The sequence below is a fragment of the Physella acuta genome, unplaced genomic scaffold (assembly GCF_028476545.2).
Source record: "Physella acuta isolate Inbredline_101_S28 unplaced genomic scaffold, ASM2847654v3 ptg000405l, whole genome shotgun sequence".
Taxonomy (NCBI): domain Eukaryota; kingdom Metazoa; phylum Mollusca; class Gastropoda; family Physidae; genus Physella; species Physella acuta.
The window spans coordinates 22,501-46,624 of record NW_026731924.1 but is presented as its reverse complement, the minus strand read 5'-3'; the positions used below and the strand labels follow the sequence as shown (position 1 = coordinate 46,624).

General features: G+C 36.3%; 1 protein-coding gene across 1 annotated transcript in view; it reads right to left on the bottom strand.

Annotated features, from left to right (window-relative positions):
• Positions 1–669: 669 nt before the first annotated feature.
• LOC131942424 (sushi, von Willebrand factor type A, EGF and pentraxin domain-containing protein 1-like) overlaps positions 670–24,124 on the bottom strand; it is a gene marked incomplete at its 5' end in the record, with an annotated part of 42,320 nt that continues 18,865 nt past the window's right edge. Inside the window, 13 exons of the mRNA XM_059302303.1 lie at positions 670–846; positions 1,563–1,770; positions 3,156–3,329; positions 4,255–4,413; positions 4,520–4,693; positions 8,184–8,423; positions 10,324–10,476; positions 10,649–10,800; positions 12,830–13,067; positions 18,477–18,638; positions 18,809–18,970; positions 19,299–19,530; positions 19,736–19,968. Coding sequence (XP_059158286.1) covers positions 759–846; positions 1,563–1,770; positions 3,156–3,329; positions 4,255–4,413; positions 4,520–4,693; positions 8,184–8,423; positions 10,324–10,476; positions 10,649–10,800; positions 12,830–13,067; positions 18,477–18,638; positions 18,809–18,970; positions 19,299–19,530; positions 19,736–19,968 — 2,375 coding nt within the window. The remainder of the gene's footprint in view (positions 847–1,562; positions 1,771–3,155; positions 3,330–4,254; positions 4,414–4,519; positions 4,694–8,183; positions 8,424–10,323; positions 10,477–10,648; positions 10,801–12,829; positions 13,068–18,476; positions 18,639–18,808; positions 18,971–19,298; positions 19,531–19,735; positions 19,969–24,124) is intronic.

Sequence of the window (24,124 nt, the reverse complement as noted above, 5' to 3'; positions counted from 1 at the left end):
CCACAGAATCCATGTAAAAAGCCCGATCCTTCTTGACACGCCACAACCGCTTCAAAGGTCTCCACGTGACCTTTGAACTCGACCCCGTCCACGACAGGCGAGAACAAAGTCTCGTTCTTGTCCGAGATCTCCTTGACCATCTTCTCCAGCGTGTACAGGTGCTCCATCTGGCGTTCTGCTTCTTCTTCTGTAAAGCAGACAGAAAAGATTTGTTGTCGATGTTTTGAAACGTTATTTTGGTCCGTTTTAAAAATATATATGAAATATAATAGCAAATTATAGTTGTTTCTAGAGATAAATCTTGCAAATCTTTCATCGTCTTGTTTCACTATCACCCTTAGATACATTAAAATGGCCGAACACTTTAAAAAGTCAAATATACCTGACAGTTGGCTAAAGTAGTCACTTTTGACATCTTCATAACCCAGTACTTCTAGGTCAACGGTCATTACTAACACACCTAAAACAGTTCAATAGCTAAAATGTTCAGTTTAGTTAAACAAATATGTATAATAAGAACACACACACACACACACACACACACACATATATATATATATATATATATATATATATATATATATATATATATATATATATATATATATATATATATATATATATATATATATATACCTACTTTTATCAACTTACCTGTTGATCGCTTCCTGCCACACCTTTTCTCAGACTTGATGACGTAACCACATTTGTTCTCTCTCCTACACTCCAAGTCACCTATTCGATTACTCAGCGACTTCTCAAAGAGTACTGGGGCTGGGCTGTCGTGACAGTCGATGCCAATGGTCACAGTAACCTGCGGCTTGATCGACTGGGGGATTTTCCTGTCTGGATGGAGATAATTTTTATATTGCAAGATACGCTTCAAGTAAATATATTACATTCATACAAAATCACTAGTCATTGTTAAAAATAATCTTACATTGGATCAGGAGTAAATAAGCATAGTATGCAGACCACACCGCCCATTTATACCACAGGGAAAGTCCACTTTATATGCTCAATGAACCGTCAGGTCCAAAAGAGTACCGTACTTTATACAGCCTAAATGGGTTGTAACAATTATATTTCAAAAAGACAATCACACACCATCAAATATCACTGCGATTACAACATGCATTGTTTAAATATTTTAAATATACAATTTAATCTTTCGTCTTGTTAACTATTTCTTTAAATGATGTTGAATCCATGGCCAAGTCATCACACGTCCCTTACCTGTACAGTCTGGCAGGTACCCTGCAAGACACGCCCCCTACCTGTACAGTCTGACAGGTACCCTGCAAGACATGCCCCCTACCTGTACAGTCTGACAGGTACCCTGCAAGACACGCCCCCTACCTGTACAGTCTGACGGGTACCCTGCAAGACATGCCCCCTACCTGTACAATCTGACAGGTACCCTAAAAACACGCCCCCTACCTGTACAGTCTGACAGGTACCCTAAAAACACGCCCCCTACCTGTACAGTCTGACAGGTACCCTGCAATACACGCCCCCTACCTGTACAATCTGACAGGTACCCTGCATGACACGCCCCCTACCTGTACAGTCTGGCAGAATTCCCACCGGGTTGACCACCGTCTGCTGTGACCAGGTGTAGTTGGTGGCGAACCCACAGATGAAGATGTTGTCGACGTCCTCCACGATAGCCATGCCAGGCTTGCACACGGTTGCAGCTGGTCATGTCGCCGTCTAGGTCGGTACAGTTCCAGGACTTCCAGTTGGTTCTTGGCTCTGGTACTGGACACACTGGTGGACAGAGATCACGTGACTCACAGGACACGCTAGAGGACATCACGTGACTGACAGGACACGCTAGAGGACATCACGTGACTGACAGTATTCTTTCCATGACAATTTATAGTTTACAGATGGGGTGGAGTGGCAGAGAGGTAAAGCGCTAGAATGCCAACATGAAAGTCTCGTGTTCGAGTCCGGGTTCAACTCAGATGAACGTCTCTGAGTCCAGCCAGCTCTGATTAGTAGATAACTCACGTTAGGGAAAGTAAAGTGCTGACCACATTATCCCTCAACATACCGAGATCAAGAAACATATTAAATATACTTCAACTGCCGAATAAATTAATAGGGCTAAAGAGTAGTCTTATTTTCTCTTTTTGTAACATAGAGGGCAGAGGACAACACATAAACAATATAAATGTTTTGTTAAGGGACAGTAAGCAACTCGCCGTATAACTTCAATAGTGATATCGCATAATTACTTGTAGTTCTTAGTGTAGTATATGCCATTTAAAAGATCCATGCTTTTTTTTTGTCTTTTTATCAATCAATTTCCAACTCTTTTCGATATATTTCATTTCTTTTTCTATTTCTTTACGTCATGTGTTTTAAGGCCTCCCCTTTATATGTCGTTATTAATTCCGTGAAATGCCTTATCTGTTGATACTAGTAGCCGGTTGCATCTAATTACATCTCCACTTTATTTTGCAAACTTTTAGCTTCAACGGGATTTGTTCTATTTTTTTTAGCATTGTTGTCTGCTCCAGAGCCTTATCCCTATCAACTATTGGTCCAGGACATGTCATTTTTTTTCCACATTTTCAAGAGCTCTGCAACCTATTTAAATTTTCTCTTCATTACTGGCGTTTATTCCCAATACCTTAGATTTGTTTCCATCGATTTAAGAGTGACTGGTCTTTAAAATAAATTTGCATTAAAAGTTTGGTTTTGCATTTTTGTGGCGTTAGAATAATAATGCTATATCATCTGCAAAATTTAACTGTAAGAATATTTTGATGCGGCCTTTTAGATTTTAGACACTTCCTCACTATTTGTTTTTCTTGTAAATATCAGTATTTCCCTACCTTTACCTGTATAAATTTTATATATTTTCCGTCCGTGTAATATATGCAGATTTTAAATATTTTTTATTAAAAAGTTTAATTAATTAGGTTAACCCTGTCCTTCGTCTAGGAATCAGGTCTTCCCTGTGGTGCATTGCATTAGTTCACCTTGAATATACCTTATCTATATAAAAAAAATCAATTGCTGTAAATAAAAAGGCATTTGTTTATTCCCCATTAAAATTAAGCTTTACCAAAGTTATAAATGGCTTTTTTTTTGAAAATGTAACAGTGTATGCACAGAAATGTAAAGCTTGCTGAAAATTTTACCTCTACACGTCTGCTCATTGCACGTCCGGCTCTCCCTGGCCAGTGAGTGAGTACACGGCAGTCCGCCATTTTTGGGAGGAGGGTTGTCACATGCACGTGACCTAGAGGACACGCCCCCACCACACGATGCTGAGCACTCAGACCACGGTGACCAGTGGCCGAACTGACCGTTAACTGGACAAAACATGGAACCTTTCATGTTAAAACTGTGATGTTTGGTGTTTGGTGACTAAAAGTAAAGTTTTACTTTTTTTTTATTCGAACAAAGTTTTCAAACTAGTGGTGCTAGCCCAGCAATACTAAAAAAAACACTTTTGATGTTTAGTAGGCCCAAATCTTATGATAATTTAATTAAATAACATTTCAAAGAAAATAGTGTGTAAGACTGACAATTCATCAAGCTACCTCCATTATTTATAAGCTTGATTATATAGCAGAGTTGTCAGGCACAAAACACGCTCAATGCTTTGACGAAAAAGAATGCAGACAAAAGGCTGACATGGACAAAAGTCCAATGAGACAAAATGTCTACAGGAAGTAAGAGCGATAGGAAATTAGGCCCACATCCAAACAGCTGACGTGACATTCAGCCGACAAACCAAAAGGCCGACATCTAAAAGGCCGACATAAAAATGGCCGACTTGAAATAATGCCGAAAGTTTTATAAAACAACAAACTACAATTACAGACATGTTTTATAAGTATTAAAATTAATTTACATTATGATTATGATAAACTACAACATTAAAAACTTAGGGCCCAGTGTGATAAGCTGTAATACATAAAAATTCAAGTGTGCATGAAAACTAGTTTTGACGAGTGGGCAGCAGATCTCTGTTCTGCTGTTGATTTAACATTGAATATTTTGCAATTATTACATTAATCTGCTCTTATAGAAGAGAAAACGTTGAATAAATTATTGAATGGATGGCTCTTTAAATAATAAAGTTTAACTGTTAGATTGGACATAGTTGCTGAACATAATTTCCCTTCAGACCAGGGAAGTAGTTGCACTTTGCTGGGATTCGGTTCATAATTAACTTTAGAGTAAAGATTTTAGCTAAAAATAACCTTTAGGATTTAACAATAACCAAATTACCGGGACAATCTGGCAAATGAATCATTCGATAGAGATGCGCATTACCGCTGCACTGCAACCCGCCATTTCGAGCATTGATTTTGTTTCGGACGCTGATTTCAAATCCACTCCCACAGGTCACTTCTTGTTTCCATGGCGACCATGAACCCCACAGACAATCTGAAACAATCATTACATGTTGTTTGTTTCTACATCACAAGTCTATCTGTTTCATTTTGCCGGGTCAGGTCACTTCAAGAGTAGTTAGGAAAGAAATTCGACTTACTGGTACAAGAAGTGACGCAAATTGTGTACTCTTGACTGTGACCTCTGCATGCCTCTCCGCCATCTCGGGGAGCAGGACTGTCACATTCTCTCGTCCTTGACCTGGTTCCTGACTCGCATGTGACTGAACACTCTGACCATTCGGCCCAGTTTCCCCAGCTGCCATCTATAATTTCTACATTCGTAAGAAAATAACATCATTTCATGACAAAATAAACTGACGTGATAATCTATCTATCCATCTGTCAATCTTTCCATCTTCCCATCTTTCGATCTTTCCATCTTTCCATCTTTCCATATTTCCATTTTTCCATCATTCCATCCCATCCCATCCCATCCCATTCCATCCATTCCAATCCCATCCCATCCCATCCCATCCATCTCATCCATCCATCCATCCATCCATCCAATCATCCATCCATCCGTCCGTCCGTCCGTCCGTCCGTCCGTCCATCCATCCATCCATCCATCCATCCATCCATCCATCCATCCATCCATCCATCCATCCATCCATCCATCCATCCATCCATCCATCCATCCATCCAATCATCCATCCATCCGTCCGTCCGTCCGTCCGTCCGTCCGTCCGTCCGTCCGTCCGTCCGTCCGTCCGTCCGTCCGTCCGTCCGTCCGTCCGTCCGTCCGTCCGTCCGTCCGTCCGTCCGTCCGTCCATCCGTCCATCCATCCATCCATCCATCCATCCATCCATCCATCCATCCATCCATCCATCCATCCATCCATCCATCCATCCATCCATCCATCCATCCATCCATCCATCCATCCATCCATCCATCCATCCATCCATCCATCCATCCATCCATCCATCCATCCATCCATCCATCCATCCATCCATCCATCCATCCATCCATCCATCCATCCATCCATCCATCCATCCATCCATCCATCCATCCATCCATCCATCCATCCATCCATCCATCCATCCATCCATCCATCCATCCATCCATCCTGGGAAGAACAAAGGCTAAAAGCATAACTGGTCGTATTTGTAGATCATTAACAACTAAAGTTAGGCTCAAGACCTATAATCCAGACCCGTATCTTACTTTTGGCCGCTAAACCTTAATCATTAAAATAGTCTCTCTCTTAGACATTTTTTCCGAGGGTGGGGGTGGGAGGTGGGGCACTTGACATTTTTTGCAGTGGCTTTTTAATTGTATGTTTACTATAGAATTGATGACGTTATTTTATTGTGTGTACTTTTTCTACTTTAGAATATTTCCTATATGTTCCATGTGACGCCACGTTTTGTTTTCCGTTTGACAATGCCAATTTCCCTTTGCTTGTGTTTTCTCAATATTGTTCCTGAATGACATAGTGACAGATAAAGCGAAAGACAGAGTGACAGAATAGGGAAACTTTTTTTCCTAATATATAAAAGCCCATGTGCGCACTTCTCTCTGTCCGCAATATTTTTGGCAACGTCGTCAGCTTGTTTAGCGATAGGCCTATATGGAGAACTTAAAGATACGGACTTTTGTTGAAAATAATATGGTGGACGGTATAAATGTATAAACTAAATTTTATTTAAAGAAGGAAAATAAAAAAAAGGCATATTCGAATATAGGAACACATTTTAATTATGCATCCAGAAAAGCATTTATTGTTTGCGACAAGAAAACATGAAACCAATGATGTCACATGTCACATGTTTAAACTACGGAAAATACGCAAAACTAATGGTGTCATCTTCCAACTTTAGATTATGAAGGAATGAACTATTTCAATCAAATTTGATTTAGATCTATAGATCTACTTATAATGACTTGCGCCATGAATTGTATACACTTTTCTCAGCCAAAAGTAAAACAAATTACTTGAAAAAAAAACACATTAATACCATTTAGCTTTTAGTTAACTTGCTTCCTCTGTCTAGATCGAAACGGGAGAGCGAAATTTCGGGCACTTCTAACCGATCAATTTCTCTGTAATTCGGCAAGTTGCCAAGACCCTATGGCAATGCAATAGATCATTAAATTAGACTTAATTAGATGACTATTTGATTTTTTATGAATTAATTAATATTTTCTTAACTTAGTAGGCTGCCTTGTCCCTGTGGGACCGCAATTGCTGATGTTTATGGTGCTCATTAAAACGAAAGCAGGCGCCGTGGTGCTCATGGGGAAACCCGGGGTGCACTGGGTTATACGACCGCCGGGGCACCGCCTAATGGTCCTGTGCGATTTGACCACTGAATCAAGTAATAACTCTGACCCAAATTAACGGACTACAGAAAATTTTAATGTCAGAAACCTTCCCAAAAGACAGAGTTTATTTCAAACGCCTTTTCAGAAAAATGTATGTAAAAAAAAAAAAAAACCACTACCCAAAGTTTCTTGGCGATAGGATGAAAACCAATAATGTATAGTGCTGGTAGCGTCATATTGATTAAAGATTAACTAGATCAACAAATCAAAGGTTATGAAGGTAAAAATAATTTGTTGTGAAAACACTGTCCATGGTTGCTACTTTTATCTAAATGGCTCAATTGTTATCATGGATGTTTAGTAGGAAGGTCAGAGGTTGCGAGGTGCAGGCCTATGGGCCGGGGAATTTCCAGTTACTTGAGGTTTGTAGCGATGCATGTAAATTGACGGGTGCTGGACACCAATATCACAAAAAAGTCAGTTCAAGTTATTTATAGGCTAATTTTCTTAGTCGCTTGCATTACAATGCTACAACGCATTTAATGTTATTATTAACGATTCGCCCTGTTCGACAACACCCAGGGGGCTTTTTGGAACTTTTAAGTATTCCTATAGTAGAAAATAAACAAGATTTCCATTTTTTTAAAAATGTATATAAAACAAAATTAAATTTCCAATGTTTAAGTTTCAATTTTCGAAAAAAATGAAAAAGGGCCCCCTTTTTTTAGGGCCCCTTACAGTAGCTACGCCACTTTGTGGTCGGCACTATGCCCAACTGACTTTACTTTCCCAAAGGTAAGTCAGGGACCCATCACTGCCAGGTGGATAATACGTTCGGTATCAATTATAAATTGTTTGTTTCTTTGTTGTATATCATTAACATATACATTTTTCAAAATTTTCATACTATTTTTTTCCCCGTCAAGTAGTATCCTTAGCATCTGAACTATGAAAACTTATAATATATCAAAACTTTTTTTTGCCTCTATCCCGACGGTCTTTGATACTAGCACAATTAACAAATAAAAAATATTCTCAAGGGTAAATCAGTTAAACTTATTAGAGAAAAGTTATAAGAAAAAATAATATTGTCCCAATAATGTAAGACCACAACGTCAGAAATACATCTTTAAGAAAACAATTCAACGGCTGATTAGAATCATAGAAATTATATGATAAAAGTGAACTCAACTGATTTTATGATTAATAATAATTTCTTAAAATCAAACCGTATCTATAAGTTCTTTCTAGCTACATGTTGTATATAAAACATTAATGTGGAAACCATCAAGACAATCTAGCACTGTAATATTGTTTAATAATCACCCCTTGTGTAGTGTTTTATAAACTGTGCGAATCTGTTGTCTCTCATTTATCAATATATCGTTTATCCTCTGACAAACAGAAAAAAAAAGTTATTACAATACATTTTTTGTACTTTGAACATTCTTCTATTTATAGGTATAGACTTGAAATGTATTTGCAGTAAGAAACCTTACCACGTTTTGAATTGCACTGTGTGCCAAAATATCCAGGCGCACACTGACATCTGTACAAGTTGTCGTCAGGCATGTTGATACAGGTGGCGCCGTTAGCACACAAGTTGTCTGCACAAAAGTCTGGAGCCACCTGGCACCGATCCCCGGACCACGGCGTGTGACACAAGCACTGAAGCGTGTCCAGACCAGAGATACAAGTACCGTGTTTACCACACGGCTCGCCCTCACACACGTTCACGTCTGTGGAAAATTGTGGTTGGCGGTTACGATGCATTTATAAATTTATCTTTGTTTTTAATTTTTATTCTATTGAATTGCATTTACTTTATGCAGTTTCTAGAGCTTCTTTCTCTAGATTTTTCTCACTTTAACAAGCCTGAAGCATTTTTACTTTCTCGTATATACGTAGTATAGAGAAAGTCTTGTAATCGTGCAAAAAAAAAAATCGAGATTTTTACAAATCTCGACGTTTTACACCTCACTGATACGGAAAAACATAATTTTGCAATCTTGTCCGTATGTCTGTGTGTCTGTATGTGTGTGTGTCTGTGTGTGTGTGTGTGTAAACACGATAACTTTAGTGCCGTTACAGCTAGGTTGATGAAATTTCATATATAAGTATTTTATCAAAATCGTAGATCCGTATCAACTTTTGAGCGATTTCCGATAACCGGAAGTGGTACTTTTTCTACTTTGAATTTTTCAAAAGCCTATAACTTGAGTATTATTTCAGATAGATAAATGAAATTTCACCTGTAAGTAAAAGATCTAATTCTCTACCTTTTGTTAAATTTTGAGTAATTTCCGTTGACGGGAAGTACTAATGTACGCTATTTCAGATTTCTCAAAAACGCATCTAAATTTATAAAGTACTAATAATATTGCGCACCATTATGAACATCTTTATTCGGCGTTCGCTTGGTGCGCAATACTTTTTTCTATGAGATTCTATTCTATTTTAAAAAGTTTAAGTATTTAAAATGGATTAAAAATCATAACTAGATCTATATTCTGAGTTCCCATCCCCTGTTGTTTTATATAAGAATATTCGAGAAAGTTTAGGGGAGATCACTCCCGGTTTATTTTAGACAGTGATCGTTTGAAGCAAATAAACAGAGCCGTATTACATAGATCTGTAAAATCAACACTCTTAGATCAAGAAAACAAAACCTATAATGTAAAAAAGAAGACTGTGTGTTTTGTAGATTTGTTTCTGTGTGGCATCATGGGTCGAAAAAAACGTCTTGCCAACTATAACATTAATATTTATAGAAAATACTTTATGGGACCTAGAAAAAAAAACTGAACATATCAATGTAAATTAGGCAACAATCAACTGATAAAAATCACCGTCACGGACACACTTTGACCAAGCCCTTTTAAAATATACATATCATTGGCGGAACTAGAAAGATGCTGCATGAAAGAAACTGCACGCTAAACACTTTTTAGATTAGAAAATTTCAAGTTCCCCGCTCAGGAGAGGAAAAAGTCTGAAAGAAACACTGGTGTTGCGCTTAGCCACTACTCGAAGAATTGCATGAAAGAAACTGCACGCAAATCACTTTTTAGCATAGACACATTAATTAGGCGGTAATATTATTATAGAGTATCGATGACATTTCTTTTGAGTTGGGGGGGGGGGGGGGGGGAGAATCGGCTTAGACGTTCTTTCTCGAGGGTGGGGCTTCGCCCCTACCCGAAGAATTGTATAAATGAAACTCTTCACGCAAACTACTTAGATTAGACAAAATTGGCTTTTTAAATTCAATGTTTACTAGAGAATCAATGACGTCATATTATTTTGTGCACTCTCCCGGCTTTCGACTCTTTTCTACTATATGCTTCAATGTGACGTCATGTTTCGCTTTCCGTTTCACTATGCATGTTTTTAATTTGCTTGTGTTTTCTCTAGAGCGTTCTTGTCACACAGATAGATACACAGACAGCGAAACTATTAGTATTAATGTTTTCTTTTTATTTACGAAATAGATAAAACTAATTTAAGTTCTAGTAACTATTAATTAGAAAAAATATCAACATAGCCTACGGAGCTAGTAAAATCAGATATTTCAAGATGAACTTTATCTGCTCTAATATTTATTAGTTTTAATATGTTATGAGACATTATTTTACTCACCATTGCACGTGCTGGGAGAAAGTGACAGAAACTCCCAAGGTTTTCTGGCCAGTAGATTTGTCTTGACCTTCTTGTGACAGGAAGTGGCAAACTCTCGGAGCTGGAGCTCTGTGTAGAAGCTGGTGGTCAGCTGGAGGCCACTCACTACCACAGCTGTGGACACACGTCTTATATTATGATTTGTGCGACCGAAAATTATATATACTTGATAATCATAATTACTGTTCAATGTTACACTTTGACACAACTAATGTAACGAAATTGCATAGACTGTAGTCGGTATCAACAAAACATTTGTATCAAAAAGTATTATTACAATACCTACCACTAACACCACTCTCCAGTGAACTGCCAAAAGTGAGAGATTTCTGGGATACCTCTGTCACGTGATAACCTGAACGTTGATCCGTAAAATACCCGTTAACGTAGAGTGAAACAATGCCAGACTTGTAGCTTAGGGCTATGTGGTTCCATCTTCTATCAACGGGTTTTATGGTAAAAGATATAAAGCGTTTAGAAACAAAAACAATAAAAAACATAATATAAAAAGGAACCGAAACAAAAAAACAACAACAAAGAAATAAAAAAAACGAAAACATAAACATAAACATAAAAATGAACATAAACATGAATACGAACACGAACACGAACACAAACACAAACATATGCATACATTTGAAGTTTTCTAATGTAAATAAACCGGGAGTGATCTCCCCTAAACTTTCTCGAATATTCTAATATAACACTACGTGGGATGGCAACTCGGAATATAAACATGATTCTTGTTTACTTAAACTTTTAAAAATAGAATAAAATCTAGTAGAAAAAAGAATAGCGCACCAAGCGAACGCCAAAACAAAATGTGCATAATAGTGCGCAATATTATTAGTACTTTATAAATTTACATGCGTTTTTTGAGAAATCAGAAATAGCGTAAATTAGTTATTCCGGTCAACGGAAATTACTCAAAATTTGACAGAAGGTAGAGAATTAGATCTTATACTTACATGTGAAATTTTATTTATTTATCTGAAATAGTACTCAAGTTATAGGCTTTTGAAAAATTCAAAGTAGAAAAAGTACCACTTCTGGTGATCGGAAATCGCACAAAAGTATATACTTCGTATATACGAGAAAGTAAAAACCTTATTAATTTTACCCTTGCTAATCAATTGGAGATTTTCTAAAATTAGAAGTTCAGTTTCGACTTTCGAGTGATTCCAGATAATCGAAAGTGGTAGTTACTCTACTTCAGGTTTCTCAACAGCCAATAACTTAACTGACGTTTACGTTAGGTGGAAGAATTATTTTTATTAGTATTAAATTGTATGTGCATGGGTCCCTCAAATTCCGAACTTTGTCTTGATACCTTAAGAGGCACTTTTTTAATCTTTTATGAGTTAATTAAAATAGGTAGCCTGTCTTATCAAACTATTCCGCACTATTGTTCGCTGATTATCACGTTTATTATGTACGCAATAGATTCTAGTCATGCAACTCTATTGTAGACAAAATAAACCGGGAGTGATTTTCCCTAAACTTTCTCGAATATTCTTATACAACACTACGGGGGATAGCAACTCGGGATATAGACATGATATTTAATCCATTTTTAATTACTTAAAAACATAGAATTGAACCTCGTAGAAAAAAATAATTGCTAAGTTAACGCCAAACAATATGTGTATAATAATGCGGAACACGATAAATTGTGTACCGTTACAGCTAGGTTGATGAAATGGCAAAAATAACTCTTTTATTAAATTTGTAGTTCTGTATCAACTTTTCAGCGATTTCCTGTAACCGGAAGTGGAACTTATTCTACTTTCAAAAGCCTATAGCTTGAGTACTCTATCAGATAGATAAATGAAATTTCACATGTAAAATTCTCTGCCTTCTATCAAATTTTGAGTAATTTCTACTGACCGGAAGTAGTAATTTACTCTATTTCCGATTTCTCAAAAAACGCATGTGAATTTATAAAGTTCTAATAATATTCCGCACTATTATACACATTTTGTTTGGCGTTGACTTGGTGTGCAATTCTTTTTTCTCCGAGATTCTATTCTATTTTGAAAGATTAAGTAATAAAAAATGGATTTAAAATATCGTCTATATCCCGAGTTGCCATTCCCCTTAGTGTTATATAAGAATATTCGAGAAAAGGTTTAGGGGAGATCACTCCCGGTTTATTTAAAATGTTTTTGCCAATTATGGCTGCTTCTAAACATTGCTCTGGTCATGTTAACCAGATTTTCTTTTTGGCATTTTCTGGGGTCGGTGGGGGGGGGGGGGGGGAGGGGGGGGGGGCTGGGGTTGAGGTCGGGACTTTACGTATGTTTTAATAATGTGTTCTTCGATAATATATTGAATAAAATTAAAATATGGTAGGAGTAGCTTTTAATCCTTGACAAATGTGTACTTTATTGACAACTGTTATTAAATTATTGGTTAAATATACAGCACATAACATGTACGTTAATTGCTGTTTAATTCGTTATCTGACCTTATTACTTTTACACCTCCCACGTCTTCTTGGGCATGTATGGCCACAACTATTTTGTCCAGTGCTAAAAATGCTGCAGTAGAGTTGTCCTGGTCTGACCCCAGCGAGAAGGTCAACGATGACGTCACAAGTGTCGAGGCCGAGTTGACCCAGGTCATAAAGGTGAAGGATGTTGGAATTTTGTCAAATATTTGTATTGCTGCCTGGGAGGTGGTCTCGCTAAGTCTTGTGTTGAAAACTAAATAAAATCGTGATACATATTTTTCTAAACAAAACAAGTATAAAAAGACAGCTTCCATTATGATACTAAAACTATGTTTTGTTTACTAGTTTGTATATTTTAAAAATGTGTTTCTATATTGGTCCAAAAGCCGAGATCAGAAAACTACAATATATGTAGAACTGTAAAATGCGTAAAATAATCACGAAACAGCCCCTTCTTATCAGACCTATTTTTTTAAACACAAAATTAAATTGTCGTCTTAGCTTACACATCCCGTACACAACTTTTTTTCTCCAAAAACATAGCTTCGCCTACTCTGCATTTAATTTGTGGAACAATCTCAATAATAAAATAAAAACGTTTTGACATCCTCTTCGTGGAATTTGTGGCCGATAGGCATTTTACCCTTTTCAAATCACCCCAGGCAAGAGCGTGCCAAATTTTAAGTGCCTGTGGCACCGACAAATGCACTAACTGGCATCAAATCACTTTGTTTTATATGCTAACTAGGCATACAGCCTAGTTTCGCTTAGGTTTTCAAAAGACATGATAATTGGAATGCTTAATTAATTAGAGATTGGCTGATTTGTGGAGTGCTTAGGTTTATTAAACAGTAATCCTAATTTCAGCGTCATGAATGGAGTGTTCGCAATATATTAATCGAAAGGTAATTAGAACTACAGAAGTTCCCTGAATAGTTTAACTCAAAATTTATATTACATTGACTTTTAAAATTAATTTCTATAATTTAATTAGGATACGTGGCTTAATTTATAACACAAATCTTACTCAAATGAATGCTATACTTCATCATTTTCTGTTTGTATTTAAAATAGTATAAATTAGTTTAAAAATAATTGTTTTAAAAAGTTACCTCCCTTGTAAATTGAACGAATGACGTAGTATTTGTTTACTCTTTTGCTATGCTTATATAAGGAAATACGACATCTGTACAAATTTAACGATTATAATGATTTTTTCTGACGGGAATAAAGATTTTTTGTTACTCTCCATGGTCGGTCTACGACCTCACAAAATATCAGGGGGATCATTCGGCAATTTTTTTTATACATAGCTAATATCAGGAGAATTTCTCACGCGGTCACTTTTATATTAAGCCCTCGCCGAGCTAGCGGATTCATATACGCAGGTTTGTGGAAAAAATGAGCGAGATGTACAGAGCCAAAGTTCCAAAACACTGTTTTGAAAATAGTAATCGGTTTTCACCAAATTAACAAAGTTTATATAGGGAATTCGGACTGGTCAAATCTAAAGGCCTTCCGAAGTTTTCTCAAAGATAACGCCTATTCTAAAATTCTATTCTAAAAATTTTTTATTTTTTTTTTACAAAAAAAAAACGGTACTATGTTTATATAAGGAAATATGACCTCTGGTCAGTTAAAACATTGTTCCGGGGTTTTACCGAGGGTAGCAATATTTTTTTGCTCTCCTTCAGGAGCCGATGTACAACCTCAAGAGTTTTCAAAGGGTTTCTACGTGGGAAATTTTTTCGATATATAGCTCATATAAGGAGAATTTCACTCGTGGTCACTTTTTAGTCCTCGCCGTGCGAGCAGAGGTTGACCGATAGTTTATCCATAAGGCCGATTCATTTACCCAGGTGTATGGAAAAAATGAGGCAGATGTACAGAGCTAAAGTTCCAAAACATTATTTTGAAAACAGTCATCATTTTTTTTTTTCAAAAAATTAACAATGTTTATATAGTGAAAATTCTGACCGGTCAGTTCTAACGGTCTACCGGAATTTTCCGGGACATATCATAGTTTTTTTTTGCCACCCCGCGAGTCGGTCTACGACCTTAGGAGTTATGAAGAGGTTCCTACGTTGGAATTTTTTTTCGATATAAAGCTCTTATAAGGCGCCGGTCAGTCGAGGTCAGTTTTGACCCCGTCTTCGTGGACTTTTCGGCCAACCGGCACCGGCCTCCGTGTTCTGTCGTACCAAGGCAGGATCCTGTCAAATTTAAAGCGCCTCGGCGCCGGGAAGTGCCCTATCGGGCACCCGACCACTTTTCTTTATATATATAGATATATAAAAAGACAATGTGCGCACTTCTCTCTGTCCGCAATATTTTTAGCAACGTCGTCAGCCTGTTCAGCGATACTTGGAGAACTTAAAGATACGGACTTTTGTTGGAAATGATATGGTGGACGGTATAAATGTATAAACAAAATCTTATTTAAAGAAGGAAAATAAAAATAAAGGCATATTCGAATGTAGAAACAGATTTCTAACAAAAGCGTTTATATTGTCGTGACGTCAAATTTAGATTTATAATATTTCAAAATATAAAGAAATGAACTATTTCATTCAAATTTTATTTAGATCTACGTACGCTATGAAATGTATACAATCGTTAATTATCTATATATATAAAAAGCAATGTATGTGTGTGTGTTTGTTTGTTTGTCTGTCCTTTATGCATTACTACACCTCTCATCACATCGCCATAAAACTTTGGGAAGTTGTTGAGAATATTCCTGGGGAGGTTTCTGCGAAAAAAAAATTCAAATTCGCAGTGGTGGCGCCCCGGCAGGGCGCGATTTGTTTTTCTCTATACACCGTATATAAAAATAAAAGTCGATTTTGGTTTGGCATCGTTCATCCGATAGCCATGAGACTTTGGGGAGTTCATTATACTACTCTAGGGAAGGGTTCTGTAAAAAATAATTTTTAATTTCGCAAAGGCGGCGCCACGTGAGGATCCGATTTTTCTCTATATACGGTATATAAAAATAATAAAAGTGAATTGCAGTGACACCGTTCATCCGATAGGCATGAAACTTTGGGGAGTTCATTATACCACTCTAGGAAAGGGTTTTGTAAAAAAATAATTTTTAATTTTGCAAGGGCGGCGCCACGGGAGGGTCCGATTTTTCTCTATATACGGTATATAAAAATAATAAACGTGAATTGCAGTGACGCCGTTCATCCGATAGGCATGAAACTTTGGGGAGTTCATCATAAAACTCTAGGGAAGGGTTCTGTAAAAAATCATTTTTAATTTCGCAAGGGCGGCGCCACGGGAGGGTCCGATTTTTCTCTATTTACGGTATATTTTTAAAAATAATCGATTTTGGTGTGACACCGTTATCCGAAAGCCATGAGACTTTGGGGGAGTTGATTAGAACAATTCAGGGAAGGGTTCTGTAAAAAAAAAATCATTTTTAATTTCGCAAGGGCGGCGCCACGGGAGGCTGCAATTTTTCTCTATATACGGTTTATAAAAATAAAAGTCTATTTCGGTTTCATATCGTTCATCCGTGTACCATGAAACTTTGGGGAGATGATTAGATGACTCAATGGTAGGGTTCTGCAAAAAATATTGTTTAATATTGCAAGGGCGGCGCCCCCAGGGGGGAGCGATTTTTTTCTCTATACACGGTATATAAAAAATAAAACTCGGATGCGGTTCATCAGAGTGCCATGAAACTTTAGGAAGTAGATGAGAATACTCCCGAGAATATTTCTGCGAAAAAGAAAACTAAAGTTTCTTATGGGCGGCGCCATATAGGGTACAACTTTCGTCAATACACGGTTTGGCGCCCAGAGTTTTAGAGCGACTATGTTGGCACTTAGCGAGTAAGGGGTACTACTATACTCAGCGGTAAAACTACAACAGTCTTCTAAAAATAACTTTGTTACGCGAGGAAATCCTTCTGTACAGTTTCGTCACCTTGCCAAAGATGAAAGAAAAAACTTTTTGAATATGAGGAGCCTACTCTAGAGTTTCGTCACTTTGCGAATGATGCAATAAGCATCTACTATTAGACAATCCAGTCAGAAATTGAGATCGAGCATCTAATAATAGACCATTAGTAACGCTAGCATATTGCATCAGTCACACTGATGTTTAAAACATGCCCATTACTTTTTTACGCGTTAAAGAAAAAAAGCCTGTTCATTTGTGGCACTTTAGCGAATGATGAAATATGCATCATTATTAACAGGATGATATTTGGCACGATGGCGCCTATTACTTTTAAGGAGCCAGGGGTCGTACGCCGCGCCTATGCGGTAGTGTAATCGGGTGGGTGGGGGGGGGGCTGAGAACGCCCCTGTACGTCTCTGACACATGGGCGGTCACCGAAGTGTTATAACATATTATTTCGGTGAGTGATTAATGTACACTCAATGTTTACATGCGGTAGTGTAGGTAAACCTGTGTCCCAATATTTATGAATCAAGCGCAGGCTTTGTTTACATTTAAATAACTCACTTTTAGAAAAGACGGTCACGCGTCTAAGAACGTATAATTGGTAACGTGTTGGTGAAATCTTTCTAATACATTTCGTCATACTTTCTTCTAACGCCGCGGCAACGCGCGGGGGACGGGTACGCTAGTTTTCTATAAATCTTGGGTTAGCTATGGAATTGGCTAATTTGGGATACAATTTAATTTGAAAAAATAGGGCCTATTCGCGTAACTTAAGTCTCTATTCTGTTTATCAGCTCACATCTTCGATTTCGCTTTACTCTACCCTAAAGTATCGCCGCTTATATGCACATCCAGACTCACCTAGCTGTATATCCAGTATTGTCAACAATGACTATCAAGGTCAAACTATTCCATTTCGGTACCACCTATTGCATAGTCTCTATTAATAGCTTGTCCATTTGTCTTTAAAAGTTCACAAGTTCACAAGTAAAATACTATTTTAGTAATACAAGCTACGTCACAAAAGTTTCATAGTAACTATAAATAACTAAGTTCAGTTCTGGCTTTTGACCTTGTCCTTATTGACATATATATATATATATATATATATATATATATATATATATATATATATATATATATATATATATATATATATATATATATATATATATGCAGAGGAGTAGCTACGGGGGGGGGGGAGCGGACCGCACCGGGTGACACCATTTAGGGACAAAAAAAATGAGGGAGGTGCAAATCAAAAGTTTGAGGGAGGGGTGCAAATCAAAAGTTGAAAGTTTGCCCCCGGGAAGGGTCGCTACGCCTCTGGGGGGTGACACCATTAAGTGCCGCACCGGGTGACACCCGACCTCGCTACGCCACTGTATATATATATATATATATATATATATATATATATATATATATATATATATATATATATATATATATATATATATATAATTATGTTAAAGACAAAGTCGGTTTATAAATTTTAAAACTAGTCATATCATTTTTGTCACTTTTATTTGGGTAATTTAGATAAAGCGACACCCGCATGACTAAAACAATTCCCTTAAAACACTATTGAATATAATATTTAAATTAATTAAATGGAGACACGCAGAAGGAACGATAGACCGAAATAATTAACTCCATTAATTACATCAAAGACACCCCACAATCCAGGAATCAGGCTCAGGCCACTAGGAGAATAGAAGTATCAAACACATTTGTTACTCACACAGACAATCATCAACGTTTATCGTGCCCATATTAAGGGTAGACATGCTGTATGGACAGAGGTCACATGACTTCATCCCATATTTGGATTGGTAGGAGCCAACTGGGCAAGGGTCACACAACTGGATTCCATTGTGGGAAAACTGGCCAGGTCTGCAGAGGTCTGGAGCCAGAGTTATGAATCGTTTATTGTGGGTTACGTTCATGTTATAAGATAATGCTTTATTTGATCAGAAGGATAGATCACACTTAAGTCTGAAAGAATAACCTTCACATAAATGTAATGGTTCCAAATCTTGCAGGTTTTTCAACTTACCACAGAAAATTACGTACCCAAACACAGAGCTTCTGACGTGGCCATCTCAGATTGTGTCACTGTATTGTTAGGACATGGTGTACAGCTGAAGGAAATGTCCTGGTCCTGGTATGTGTCTTTAGGACAAACTCTACAGCTGTTGGTTGTGTTGTCGTACATGTGGCCAGGACCACACCCAGCTGATTGTCGATGAATAAGAAAACAAAATTTATGTTAGGAACATGTTTACGCTTGAATCCACGAGGATGTAGCAAAAATAAATAGATGAATGCACGGCGGTCACATAGTTCTTATAACCAAGTGGTGTGGTGTACACAAGGGTAGGGGTAGGGAATACTATTTAGTAGATGATATATGCTCGATGACTGCGGTTCAATGTCTATTTACGACATTGTTGCTTTCGATCTTGCTTGAGCGAGTCGTTCCAATGTAGTAGACTAAATAAAATCAGAAAAATCACCTCAGAAAATCCTGGAGTAAAAAACGAGAGAACATCTTAGAACTTACCGCAGAGAGCCGATGAGTAGACGAACTTTGTACCGGGTTGATTACAGACATACTTGACGCCACTAGAGGCCAAACTCTGGAACTCTCCTATCTCTGGAATCTCAAGCTGCCCAGAGTTATCTAGAGCATACAGTTTGTCGTCTAGTGAGTTGGCCAAGTTTTGGTAGTGGTCCAACGTTTCTGAAGGCTCTGTTTCCTCACCTGATTGTCCAAGGTCGATTGTCACAGTAATCTGTTGGTTATATATGGTCGAATAATCGTTCGGTTTAAAATGATCAATATTGTTTTGGTTATATGGTCAATTATTTGTTGGCTAAATATATTACTAATCACCAACTGCGATAGTAAGAGAAATCCCAAGCGCAGTAAGAGGGACAACAAACGTTTTAGAAAAGGATGAAAAAAAGTTTATTAATTTTTTTAAAGAATGTCCCCACCTGGTACATGTAGGGTGTGGCATCTCTCCTCCCCCTGTTCCTGCCAGTGACGGGGCCACACGTGACGCGGATGCCAGACAGCTTACAGCCAGACTCGGCACACTCGCTCATCAGCCCGCTCTTGTTGAGACGTGAGAGAAAAAGTTGTTTAATCTCCTCGTTATTGGCGTCACACGAACTCGTGAAGTACGTAAACTCCGTCTCCACCGTCGCACCGGAATATGGTATACCATCTATAAATATAATTTATAAGTAATGTATGCATAAACTTATACAGAAAAAATACGCAAACATCTACAGATAAAAATAAAATATATTGTAAAACAAATTTTATAATACTGGAATTAAAAAGTAAATATCCCCCCCCCCCCCCCCCACAAATTAAACTAGTGTAAACTAGTCAACAGTCATCTTTAAATACTAAGTTGTGTTGAATGAAAAAAAAAACATTTTAAATGGAAGAAGACACTGTACCTGGTCAGTTATTTTTTTTTTCTTTCATCTTGCGCTCAGAACGCTTTTTAAGTTATTTCTTTAATCGTTTAAATATCATTATATATTAAAATCGGATGCATACCCATTCTTCGATAAGATTTGCTTAAAATGATACATCTTAGGCGACAGGCATAAAGGCACAAAATAATATTTTATTTTAAAATCTCTTATAAAGTTGTTCTGAATATCAATCAACCAAATGCACACTATTATACACATATTGTTTGGCGTTCACTTTGTGCGCAATTCTTTTTTCTACGAGATTCTATTCTATTTTTGAGTAATTAATAAACCGGGAGTGATCTCCCCTAAACTTTCTCGAATATTTTTATATAAAATAACAGGGGATGGGAACTCGGGCTATAGACATGATTTTTAATCCATTTTAAATACTTAAAGTTTTAAAAATAGAATAAAATCTCGTAGACAAATTAATTACACACCAAGTGAACGCCAAATAAAAAAACGCATAATAGTGCGCAATATTATTAGTACTTTTAAAATTTACATTAGTTTTTTGAGAAATCGGAAGTAGCGTAAATTACTACTTCCAGTCAACGGAAATTTAACAGAAGGTAGAGAATTAGATCTTTTACTTACATGTGAAATTTCATTTATCTATCTGAAATAGTACTCAAGTTATAGGCTTTTGAAAAATTCAAAGTAGGAAAAGTACCACTTCCGGTTATCGGAAATCGCTCAAAAGTTGATACGGATCTACGATTTTGATAAAATACTTATATATGAAATTTCATCAACCTAGCTGTAACGGTACTCAAGTTATCATGTTTACACACGGACAGACAGACAGACAGACACACAGACATACGGACAAGATTGCAAAATTATGTTTTTCCGTATCAGTCGAGATTTGTAAAAATCTCGATTTTTTTTTTTGCACGATTACAAGACTTTCTCTATACTTCGTATATACGAGAAAGTAAAAATGGATTAAAAATCATGTCTATATTCCGAGTTGCCATCACGCATAACGTTATATAAGAATATTCGAGAAAAGTTTAGGGGAGATCACTCCTGGTTTTTTAAGTTTACACTAGGGTTGCATGACTAAAAAACGCCCCCCCCCCCCCCCGGACAATCTTGATAAAAGTCACTAACTATTTTACGGGTAAACAATCGTACAATACGTTAAAATACAATTGGTTTCTTTTATAAGTGGTAACGTTTATAGACTCACCAATCTATTTTTTTAGTCTCAAAAAAGCGCCCCCCCCCCCCCGACATCTAGGAAAAACTGGAAAGCGGTTTTGCAGGTCACTGTTTCTTAAGAGTATATGTGTTACAGTTAATAATCAAGGTAGAAAACAGTTAAACCAGTATGTAATGGCGTGTAGCCATTACTTTTCTTAACTTAGACAGTTTATAATTCAAAATTGCAGCATAAAATCAGCTTTTAAATTTTTCTCCCACTCTCTTTTTGCACCCCCTACGGTTGGCACACGTGGCGGCCGCCCTCCCCCTGCCCCCCCCCCCATAGCTACGTCTCTGCAGGTAGACGAAAGTTCAAATATACGTATTAGATTGTTTACGCAGTATTCTGTCAACGTCCATAATTATGTAAGTAAATAAATTACTCGATTTTTTAAAAATAAATCTTATTTAGGAACACTATAGTCTTTCATAATAATATGTTTTTAAACTTTATTGTATTTTAGTTTTCTTATTATAAACATTTAAAAAAATAGATTATTTGTTCTAGCAGTCTAAAAGACTTTGTGTTATTATAAACAATTTAACCATATTTACATAATAATATGCAATACTTTCTTTATGATTTTCTGTCCAATGTGCGAGCAGATGTAATCTTTCACGAAACTTTTTTGATAATTTTATTTTTGTATATTTTAATTGTATTACTTGATGTGATTGTTCGCAAGTACTAGGGCAACTAAGTAACAAGCGTTTATTTTTTCGGCAGTTTCTATCTGCTCGCTCATTGGACAGAAAATCATAAAGAAAAATATTGCATATTATTATGTATGTTCAGCATATGCCCAATTTTAAAAGGGTCCAATCTGCAAAAACGCAAAAGGTTAAATCTGAGTATATTATTTTAAGTGTTTAATTTTTAATTTAATTTTTAATTCTTAATAATTGTATGAGAAGAAAATTATTAAATAGTTGGGTGACCTAATTTCTATAAAACCAAGGAAAGTGAAAATATGATACTGATATTGCTAATTCAGTGCCTAGTTTGTGAGATTATTTTTGTAGTATGCTAAACTGATAAACATAAAATAAATAGGTTAGTTGAAAAAAAATTAATAAACAGGTAGATAATCCCATTCAAAACCGAGCTAGTTTGAATGTTTTTGGTATTTAAAATTATTTTTGAAAAATAACATTTTAAACTTGCTTCGAGATTCATAGAAAATAGGTAAACAAGTTAATAAAAAGTCTAGTGACAATTTTAGCGCAATATCCTTATGTTATCTAAAAATAGCTCTGTCGTAGCGTAAATCAAGAGCAGGGTTAGTAAAACCATTGGTTAGTTATTAAAACGTTTTTTATTAATTTTTTTTTCTTCAGTATTTTACATGTTTGATTTACAATAGAGTTACATGACTAAAAACCATTGCGCGCCTAGCTACCGAACGTGATGTCGCAGCCACTGAACGTGATGGCGCAGCTATTGAACGTGATGACGCGTGTAGAGATGCTAGATAGAACTGCCTACTAATTTGGTCAAAATTTTAATTAATTCATAAAAAATCAATTAGGCATCCAATTAAGTCAAATTTAATGTCATGTTGCATTGTCTTCATGTCTTGACCCACATTCCAAGTACAAACCGTATCGGTCAGTTAGAAGAGACAGTAATTTGGCTCGGGCGTTTCGATCTAGACGAACGACAGACAGATGAAGTGATTTAAATAAAAGGTTGTAAAAACGAATTAATTAAACTGTTTTGTAATTTTCCAAGAGAGGTAATTCTAAAATAAATTCAACTCACGCTAATAAAAAAAAAATGTGAATGCAAAATCTACGGACCTTCAAGAAGGAATTATTGTTGCAATAATATAATTAGCAAAATGTGAATGCAAATTTATGAGAGTTGTCTTTTGTGTTTTGTGTGTTGCGTTTGTTTTTTCGTTTGTTTGCATTGTGTTTGTTTGCCTTGTGTTTGAGGTTTCTTTTGTGTTTGTGTTTTTATTTGAGTTTTTGTTGTGTTTGTGTTGTGTTGTGTTTGTGTTAAATTTGTGTTTGTGTTGTTTGTGTTGTATTTGTGTTGTGGTTAGTTTTGTTCTGTTTCCAAGTTGGTACATTTAAAAAAGATTTACCGAGGCGGAGCACGGGTATGCAGCTAGTATATAAATAAATGTATATGTAATATATGTAATAAATAAATAAATAAGTAAATAAGTCAATAAGTAAATAAATAAATAAATAAATAAATAAATAAATAAATAAATAAATAAACATATATATATATATATATATATATATATATATATATATATATATATATATATATATATATATATATATATATTAAAATAGTAGACTTTTATCTTATATTGAAAGAAAATCATTTATTTTTTCCGATGCAGTACATTATTATATAAAAAGCTTATTGTTACAACCTTTTTATGCGTTTCTTTTTTTTTTCATATACGCAATTCTTTTTTGCACAAATATTTCTTACATAGAGTCCATTTGGGATTTATAGTACTGATTATTGTAGGTACCAAAAATACATAATAACTCACCATTGCAGTCTGGGACAAACTTCTGAGGCTTCCACTCCCCCGTTGAAGCAACACACATGTAGGACTCCGGAGCACCGGCAGGGTATGATGTGTTAGCCTTGCAGGTCAAGAAACATATTTCGCCTGCGGTCAGACTGTCACATACCAGAGCACCGTTCCTGGG